This window comes from Colias croceus, chromosome 13 (genome assembly GCF_905220415.1).
Source record: "Colias croceus chromosome 13, ilColCroc2.1".
Classification (NCBI taxonomy): Eukaryota; Metazoa; Arthropoda; class Insecta; order Lepidoptera; family Pieridae; genus Colias; species Colias croceus.
Window position 1 is genome coordinate 1,249,548 of NC_059549.1, and position 10,683 is coordinate 1,260,230.

General features: G+C 32.3%; 1 protein-coding gene across 1 annotated transcript in view; it reads left to right on the forward strand.

Moving 5' to 3' along the window:
* LOC123696749 overlaps window positions 1–5,868 on the forward strand; it is a 50,946-nt gene extending 45,078 nt beyond the window's left edge. Inside the window, exons 4-5 of the mRNA XM_045643114.1 lie at window positions 160–301; window positions 3,805–5,868. Coding sequence (XP_045499070.1) covers window positions 160–301; window positions 3,805–4,018 — 356 coding nt within the window. The 3' untranslated portion in view covers window positions 4,019–5,868. The remainder of the gene's footprint in view (window positions 1–159; window positions 302–3,804) is intronic.
* Window positions 5,869–10,683: the final 4,815 nt, after the last annotated feature.

A 10,683-nucleotide genomic window follows, 5' to 3' on the forward strand; every position in this document is an offset into this window, starting at 1 on the left:
CTGGCGGGTTCACGGGTGGCCGTCAGACATAAGACACAAGTTCGAATCCCGCCTATCTATCCGATCTATTCTTTAGAAACAACTATAATATAACTATCGATTGTTATTTATCTTAGGCTCTATTATAAAAATATGTTACTTTTAAATAATTTTTCACAGATTTCCTCAAAGAGCTAACATGTTGGGCGCTAGTGTCGCCCGACTGGTCGGCCTGCGTGAACGAGCTACAACTAGCTGTACGGGACATATCCGAGCGAGCACATCATATCGCTTACTTCAATAAGAACTCAGAGTTGTGCTGGTAAATATGGTTTAATTATCTTAGGTATATTTCAGGTGAGAAGTTTTGTCCGTCTGTTTGTATAGGTAATGTATAGAACAATATTGGTAAAATAATTTAAAATGCTACTTAGCATTATTAAATTATTTTCAGCTGAAGATACGTTTAAAGACTTTTCGATACATACTTCACAAAAACATAGACACAGACATGGCAACATATTTTCTTATTACACAATAATTCTAGACCTCAACTTTTGCGATGAAAACTTACGGCCGAAAAGGTCGATGTATGTAACAAAGTAATGAAATGTATTAACTAGGGCTTTGACCCTAATCATGGTCAAAGCTCGAAACATCAGGTTATTCTAATAGAAAAATCTCACGGATTAGGAAATTTGATCTTCTTGTTTGGAGTATTCTGCTACGTTGTATTATTGTACAATGAACATTTTTTATGTCAAAGCAAGCAAAGGGTTACCACAGGTGGTAAATCGTTTGGTATAATTTTTCTCTCGGCAATTTAGCTACAGTAAAAACCCCTAGCTGTTGGTAATTTAAAAAAAATCCAATGAGCATGAAATAGTAATTTGACACAATTGCTTGAAGCGCTCTCCCTAAAATATATTATTTTCTTTAACAAAAACTTTAAGTGAAAGTTCAAAGTTAACAGTGGCATAAATCAATTGTAAAAAGCTAATCTGCAAGTAGATTGGGTGCATATTAGGAGTTACGAAGCAAAGCTTTATAGGTCAGTGAAGTTTATAAAATAAAGAAGAAGTTTAAAAAATGTTAGTTACTATAATTATTTTTGTATATTTTCATAATATTTTTATTGATATTCGCACTTTCATTGAAAGAAACACTTATTTGACTCCACAACACAGAAATTAGACCTACATCGCTATACCTAAATCTACTACAACTTCATCAGTTGTTTTTGTTTCCATTGCGCAGATAAAGGAATAATTTGAGCATTTTAGTCATAACCTACCATGCTGTCAAAAATGATTTAAGGTCTCAGCACACATATGGGATCGGAAAGGGATCGTAACCGTAACGCCTTTCGCCTCGCTGTCAACCAGGCGTCAACCTACCGTATGCACGTGACGAAAGCGTATCAGCAGCGCCTGTACGTCAACTCGGCTACGGCTAGGCGACACCGGCGTTACGCCTAAAAACGGTAAGTACGGCAAGTCGTAGCAGGCAGAGACGTAAGCGCGGACGGGGAGACGTAAGCGCGGGGACGGAGAGACGTAAGCGCGGGGACGATGAGCCGTTAGCGCTGCAATTGCAAGTTCGGAGCCTGTTCCGAGGGGATGCGATTACGTTACTATTCCGATTAGTGTGCGTTGCAGTAGGGAGTTTAATACAAACCATTCTGAACGGCTCGAGGCGATACGGTTACGATCCCTTTCCGATCCCATATGTGTGCTGAGACCCTTAAGTAGTAAATATAACACTGTGATACAACAGTTACACCATAGCGTCTGTTTTGTTCCTGGACAAAGGTTGGTTGGTAGGTTAGTTTTTTTAGTTGGTTTTATGTGATCGCCAACCATCAAGAGACCCGACAAGCATGTAGAATAAGTTTTAACCAAATATTTTGTTAGCGGTTATTTAGAGTATCTAAATCTAACTAATATTGAACTCTGACTGCCAACGTAACTTTATAAAAGCAAAAGTTATCTCACAAACTTTTGTATAATAGATTTTCAATAATAGAATTATTATTTCCATACTCAGTGAAAAGTTTAGATCAAAACAATATCTTCCGATATTTTACGCAAAAGAATAAAGAAACATTTAATAATTTACTGAGAAGAAATTTGGAAAATATTTAAGTACAGAAAACAGAAACTTCATAAAACGATTTTGCTTTGATCTTGTCCTTGTCTTTTGCCTGCTATGTGATCCCTAGGTACTTCTTCAATTATTTGCAAATAAACATTTCCGGAATGTGAAAATTAAAATTATAAATTGCCTAGTCTCCTATTTCATTGTAATATTCTTTATTTGATACTAGCAATTACTACTTACAAATAGATAACGTTTATTTTTATAGAAACTAAAGGTTCTTGGAATTTAGCTTTTAACTTTCAACAACCTAGTAAAAGCTATTAGGTACTAAACTTTAAACATATTTTTCTTATCTTCATAATATAATTCGATCTAAAGCTATGTTCATATAAAGATAATATTTAGACAATACTTATTAAGTTTTTTTCACAACACTTTATTATTTACCTAATACAATAAACTTCGTGATTGCATGTCATGATAACCCGTCCAGTCTGACGTCAAAACATATAAAATGAGCCAATCTGTTACAATCACTTTAATAATAAATGTATATGGTCTCATATTTATAACCACTAAGTTCTAAACCATATCACATGAATTGAGTTGTTGAGTTTAAATTACTCAGTTACGAATTTATTTGATTTATAAGTCACTCGTAATAAAGTGTTTGGCATCTGCCCCGCATCACACAGCGTAGCTTCTATAGAGCGATATTGTATAGAAAACACGCACAGTACAATCACATGAGTGGATGAAATGTGCAGTACAAGAGATTTTTAAGAACTTGCACACTGAAAGAGCATGAACGTGTGTACAATTATTGCATACATAATATCAAGCATTTAGCGCTATGCTGCGTGAATCGTGATGCGGTGCGGTGCCAACCCACTAAAATCAATAAAAGTAACAATGAAATAATGAACAACATTATATTTAATTATACTTCTCTAATAACATGATATTGATGTTCATGTTTCGAAGAATCATACACGAGTTTTATATATTTTTCGATTTACTGTAGCGATGTCATTTCCGAGAGCTTCTAATTGAACATGTTGGACTAAACATATAGAAATAGTTTACTTATTTTTCTATAAAACTGATTTTATCGTCTAATCTTTACACGTAGTTATTAAACCAGCCTAAAATTTTTCGGAATTATTTATAAATATAAAGTTTTCGGAATTACACCATACGCAATTAGATAAAGCATCTTGTACGTATGCACAATCTACATCATTGTAGATTGAAAACGTTTCTTAGAAACAATTATTAGTTGTCCTGAGTACGCGTAAAATATTATTCATATATTATATATTATACCGAGGAATCCAAATTATGTACAGCATTTTATATTAGTTATAACAACAATAATAGATTGAATCGAAACTTTGTCATAGTCAGCCAGCATGGTAGGTTATCCTAAATCTTCATTCCAGATCTTTGACTCTACAATTAAAATGCACTAATAAAGTTGAATGTTGTGTGAAATACTACACTGCGTAAACATACACACATACATACGAACATTCATATATTGAAATATTGTCTAGACTCTAGGTATATTGTATTAAGTGCATTGTTGCATTAAGGGCCGGTTTCACCGCTTGCTGATAAGCTAAAAACCTGTCAAGAAGTAGTGAAAACGGCCCTTAATCTTTTGTGTTACATAGTATGTTAAGTTTAATGTAACAATAAGCTACCAAATATATCTCTATACAGTGCTCGCGACGACTTCATATCATGCGTATCCCACGCGGGTCGCTCCTGTTCCTCGTCCGCGGGCAACCTGCTCCGGCGCATGGCCTGGGTGCTCGCGCAGGACGTGGCCGCTTGCTCACAAACCCCGCGCGCGTATTGTGCCGCACAGGGTCTATACTCACCAATATTAACGATATTGTCTAGCGTTTTGATACCACCTGCAATAAGGTTTTAGATTCCGAAAGTGTACGGTTTTTTGCTCCAAAACTTTTTTTTTTTGTATAAAAAAATAAATAAAGAATGAGTGTTTTATTTGAAATGCTTTTAGTAAAGCAATCTTGGTTTTATCGCGCTATAACTATAGCATACTAGCGGTAAGTAACTCCGGCGCATGGCCTGGGTGCTCGCACAGGACCTAGCCGCTTGTGCACAGACCCCGCGCGCGCATTGTGCCGCACAGGGCCTATACTCAACTCTACTAACGATACTATCTAGCGTGTTGATACCCCCTGCGATAAGGTTTTAGGTTCCAAAAGTGTACGGTTGTTAGGGTTGTAGGTTCCAAAAGTGTTTTTTTTTGTATAAAAAAATAAATAAAGAATGAGTGTTTTATTTGATATGCTTTTAGTACCTTAGCATAGCAATTATTGTTTTATCACGCTAAAACTATAGTATACTAAAGTGGTAAGTAACTCCGGTGCTTGGCCTGGGTGCTTGCACAGGACGTAGCTGCGTGCGCACAGACCCCACGCGCGCCGCACAGGGCCTATACTCACCCCTACTAACAATATTGTCTAGCGTTTTAATGTTGGAAAAGTTTTAGGTTCCAAAAGTTTTTTTTTAAGTGAAACTTCTTTATCGGGGTTGGAAAAAAATTTAGTGTAACATTTTTTCGTTACGCGTGACATTTTTCCGTTACGTGCCATCTTTTTCTTATCCCTACCACGCGTGATTCGACGTATTTCTGTAAAGTTGCATATAGTAAATGATTTTACAAAATAAGTTACTCTATTGTATTATTCAATTGATTATGCAGTTATTAACTACCGTTTAATTATTATGTTAACGATGTATTAATTAATTATTTAATGTTAATTAAGTATAATAATTTATTAAAGCACAAATTTAGGTACGTAGGTAAGTTTTAGAATATTTTCAGTGTAAAGACCAAATGTATCTAGTATTAATAGCTGCTTATAGTCCTATTTTATTGTATCTAGAGTAATTTGTTTACAATTACATATAATAAATAATATTCCTATATGTTTCGTTGTAAATAATAAAGTTATTTACCAAATAATAGTGTTCCTCTTCTTCATATTTACATTGAGACGATATATTTATTTGTAAAAACAATAAAGTTTGGCTTCATGATATCATATTACTGTTCCGAGTGCTTTTCATATTGTATAAACAAAGACATATTATAAGTATTTAGATTTCTAAGAATTACTGAGTATATACGTGTTATAAAATGTATCCAAAGATAATGTGTTGTAAGGGTAAACATAGATTGTAAGTTTTATTTAAGAAATATCATTCCTATTTTTTACGAGAATAATTTAAACATTTTTTTTTAAGCCACGTGAAATTTCAAGTACGTCACACACGGTGAATCCGAAATTTTGTGGGTCATTTGTAACAGGATGGCGGTTCTACAGGGGTCTTAGGTACGCAATGACAAAAAGAAAAATGATGGTCAGAACGCTGATACCGGATACCTTAAGATACTATAACGTTTTATATTAGAGAATCTTAACATAAAATATTATAGTACCTTCACTGTGTGTGACGCGCTTTAATTTCACTAAGCTGAAGCAATGTTAGGAATTGAATTAATTGTATTTTTACGCAGTATGAATAAAACTATACAAAATATTGATATTAATTATATAAGATATTGTATCTAAAATCAATAATATACTCTTAGTATGTAATTGTCTGCGGCCAAAGGATTGCTTGCTTGTTAATAATTTAGCTGACTGTAATGTAAATTACCTATATGATTTGTGCCAATAGATATCTATAAAATAATTATACCTAATATAAATTGTGATCATTAATAATTATTATCAGTGAAAGAATTCTATTTGTTTTGAATGTGTATTTTTAGAATATATACGTTGTTTTATAAATTGTATTTTTATTTCTCTGCCCTTTCCTTTGAGTATAATTTGAATAATAGACTAAACAGTCTCCAAATCTTCAGAACTAGATAACATATAAACAGGGCCAACTGGAAGGCGCCAGCTTTCAAATAAGAATCATCAAAACCGGTTCACCCAGTGTAAAATTCTGAAGTAGCCAACAAAGAAATACATCGAATTGAGAACCAACTCTTTTTATGTCAGTTGAAAATATGAGTATGGTGAATATTCTCTCGGCATGTTAGGATAATAAATGGTCAATGTTCACTTTATATTCTGATCCAATCTTATTTCTCTTTGTGACATCATGGCATAGTACTGCGAAGTTGTTTACTGCGAAGTTATAATCAATACAGGAAGTAAGCATACACAAGTTCAACAAATCATGCGAATATAATTGTTTTGAAATCTATACATAAAATAAATCTGTAGAAGGGTCAATTCAATACATTGAAAATATTGAAAAAATAAATAGCAGGGGGATCTGGATCGATACCAAACCCAAATATGTGATTAAAAAATTTTTTGTCTGTCTGTCTGTCTGTATGTTCAGGCATCACGTGAAAACTAACGGTTGGATTTCGATGAAACTTGGTATAATTATACCTTATTATCTTGGGCATAAAATAAGATACTTTTTATCCCGGAAAAATACCTAGAAAAAAATAAATCTTAATTTTTCCGCGCGGACGCAGTCGCGGGCGGAAGCAAGTTCGTAATAAAAAATGATATTATGTTAGTTAAAGATCAATCAAAGTGATTATATTGTACTCTCTTATGGTAACTGACCACTGAGCTCCTTTCCTCAATATAGAACCTATACTTATTAACTAAAAAATTTCTTAAAACTCTACCATAAAAAATGTCCAAAATTCTTTAGATCTAATTATTTTAAAGTGTCTGTTATTGAATTGAAAATAATATTCATAGTAAAAAAGTGGATTGCATATCTACGCCAAACATATTTAGGTAAATATTTATTATAAAATATAATAGATTATATCGTGAGCGAATTCACGGGCGGAATTGTTGTTATAAAATATTGGTATTTATCAATGAAGGTAAACAATGGCACACAATACACCAGATCTGATCAATACTCAAGAAAGAATATTAGCTATTTTATCATAAAATATAAGATTTTCTAATCAGCACTGCCGTCTATCATGGCGAAAGCCTGCTTAGTTCCTATTCACAGACTTTAAGATCTAGATTGGATTCCTCTGGGGTAAGGCCTGAAGTTTCATTTCTTAGCAATAAGGTAATCAAAGATGCTATGCACAAAGAAAATACATCAGTTTCTTTCGAATGGAGCTTTCTCGATATTTATTGTGCGTTTTATTTTTCTTATTGAATCAATGTTATTATTACGGTACATTATGGAAATGCTACTCAAATACGCTACTGCTTAGTAATGAGTTGTTGTAAAAATATTTATTTATCTATTTCAACATCTTCAACGGTAAAAAACATTATTCCAATAATATGTATGTGCGCATATTTCACAATATTAATTAATTTAATAATTTTAAATTAATATAATTATGAGACTCATTGGTACCCACATTAGGCGAAGCCTGTCCTGCGGGACCAAAAAAACGATTAACAATATATTATTATTTATAACAGAGCGGCATAGATTATGTGGTTATATTATTTCACGACAAAACCATTGATTGGGTATTTATCCGCTCTAGCTCTATTGTTATCAACCACATGAAAACCAAACTTCAGTTGTTTAAACTGCCGTATAATTAGAAAAAAATATCAGACATTGGAACGGACAACCCTTTATTAAAATCCTATTTAGATGACAAACCTTTATAAAGTTTAAACTTTCCTTTGATCCAAGATCGAATATTCCCGCTTTTCTGCAAATTATGTAAAACACTAGTTGTTAGTTCATTGTTTGGAACTCAAAGACCTTTTGTGGAATCGATTAACAATGTTTGTGATAGTTTAGAGTTTAGACAGATGTATTTACCATGGAAATTGCAGGATTTATTACAAGCGTTGCACCCACGGCTACGCCCGCGTTTTCAAAGAAAAACCCGCATAGTGAGGGATAAAATCTATTCTATGTGTTAATCCAAGTTATCCTCTATATGTGTGCTAGATTTAATTGTATTCGTACATACATACATACACATACATCCATCCTCACAAACTTTCGCATTTATAATATTAGTTGGATAGGATAAGTAAAGAGTATAAGGTACAGTTACTAGATAAATTAGTGTATAAACGCATTCTGTGTACTAGATAGTAATATTATATTTATTGCACAGAAACAAGATTTGGCGAAGGCAAATGTTGAACTCGTATTCTTAGAATACATCCGTAGATAATGTTGCATTTTCCTTGAAACACAATACTTGCTGGTCATTTAATTCCTGAGTTAAAATTCTTCGTAAAATTAAATACTTACATATTATATTCGGCAATTAAATAGTATTTATATGAATATCAGTTTGATTTATTTACTTTTAAATTATTTCTAGTACTATAATTACCAATTAAAAACAAAGCTATTAACATACAAACTATCGATTCCGATACGTTTGATCAGTGTTTAATAATTAGAAAATTAATTACTATTTAACTTATTGATAGTAGAATCAGAGTAGAGTAAAATATTTATTTTCTTTGTCAGGAAATAGGATCATTTGTATTGGAATCATTGAAATAGATAAACAATGTACAGCCCTGGGATTCATCGCAATTGTTCTCATCAGCAATATGAAGTTTTACTCCTAAATTATTATGGCTATTTTTTATTGTATCTAACAGTACTTAAGTATAAATATTTTCCCTGTTTCCAGATAATAGATAGATAGATATACAATATTAATTCTACTATGACTATATTTTATAAAAGCTTGTAGATATAATGTAAAGTCAAAATGTTATGATAATTTGAAGTGAAATTATTATTTTTATTTTCTATAAATGAATGGCCAAATGTGTCGCTAAGCGTCGACAACGGCTCGACCAATTCGGCTGTTTCTTTGGCAAAAAGATGATTCTTATGGAGAGAAAACACGAAAAAGAGGCAATAGAGCAGCTAGTAATACAAAAATAGATGGAATAGCAGACCAATAAAAGTTTTTATTGATTGTATCCATGATTTTGGACATGCAAATACACAAAATATGATGTGTACTCGTACTAACATTTGCAAACATTACTCAAACAACAGTTTCGTTTGAATTCCGTTTTTAAAGAGAGATATCGTTGATGAAAGTTTTTGCATTTCACAAACCAACTCCAAAGCTGCAACTATAAAATTATCAGATTCCTGCGTTTAAAATGGCAAAGCATTTTCCCTTTATTTTACAATTTCTTGTCGACGTCTTAACGAGATAAAGTCTTACAGAAAATAAAATTCTGACAAACAATTTTTAAGTTCAAAGCTACACTTTAAGCTTTTGTTTTCACGAAAGTTTTAAAAATGTTTTAAATTATTATGAATTAGAGACTATTACTAATTTATGTATAGGATTTTTCTTAAGAGTCGAGTCATATCGATTTTAGAGTGATTTTGACTTGTTTCTGTAATTCTTTAGGAGCTTGTTCAAAAAAACATAATTAGTAACAATGTGTTATAATATCTTAAATTAAAGATTCATTCAATATCTAAAAAGTGTTCGAGACAATTTATTGATTTTCATTGTCCAATAATATACAATAATTAATAGTATTCAGACATTATCTAAGTCCTAACAAATATAAGTAGTTCAAATAAAAAGCTTTGTGCTTTCATCCTATAAAGAAAAAGGAATAGATGTATTATGCATACATCTGTTTCACTGATCGATTTTTTTTAGGGACAAGAAGGTCAGCCTTCTGTGTCCTGCCAGACTGAGAAATTTTTTTTCTTCGTCTCCACCGGGAATCGAACCCATGACCATGGTTCATCACCCATGCGTCAACCACTACACCAAGGAGGCGGCTTTCATCTATATTGTGTGTGTACAGAACCTATTTAAATAGCTTCTTAAATCCTTTGCTAGAAACAATTTAATTATTTGTGTTATAAACAGTTCTTACACAACATGTCCGCTTTGGCATGTAATTAAACTGTTCAGTTGAATTCCTGGAATGCAATCTCAATGTGTAGTGATTTATCACGTTTCGTATACTGAAGTATTTTCTCTTTTAAGTTAACAACCACTTTTACAAAAATTGCTTTAAAATGTATTCAGTTTATGTCCAATTGAAATAATTACAATCATTGTGTATTGATGTTGCGTTTTGATATTAACATCCAAATTTATTTTGTAAATGACTGCAAAACTGAATTAAGCAAAATATAATTTTTTACCTATGGTTTTACCTTTTACTTCTTTAGGTAAATAAAACTTAGTCATCTTACACCATTTAATATAGGTTATCCCTTGGTTATCCAACAAATTCATATCTTCCATAATATGACATATACATACACGTAATACGTCAACGAAATTACCAGAGGGATTGTTAGAAGCCTATTCCAGGCCAATAAATATTAGATTAGTCGATTGCGTGTTATATTCTCTATTACTGAAACTATTATGGAAACTTGCATAGATTATACACAGGATCGCTTATCAATTCACTGAATAATCATATAAGGCAAATCAGAAATGTACAATCAATCTAAGATAGGATTAAACTGAGAATAGAATCGATTCTACGCTATTTTATGACGTCAGAGTATTAAGTAGTAATGTGAATTTAGCAATGTTTGTATTTAAAACTAGCGGTCCGCCCC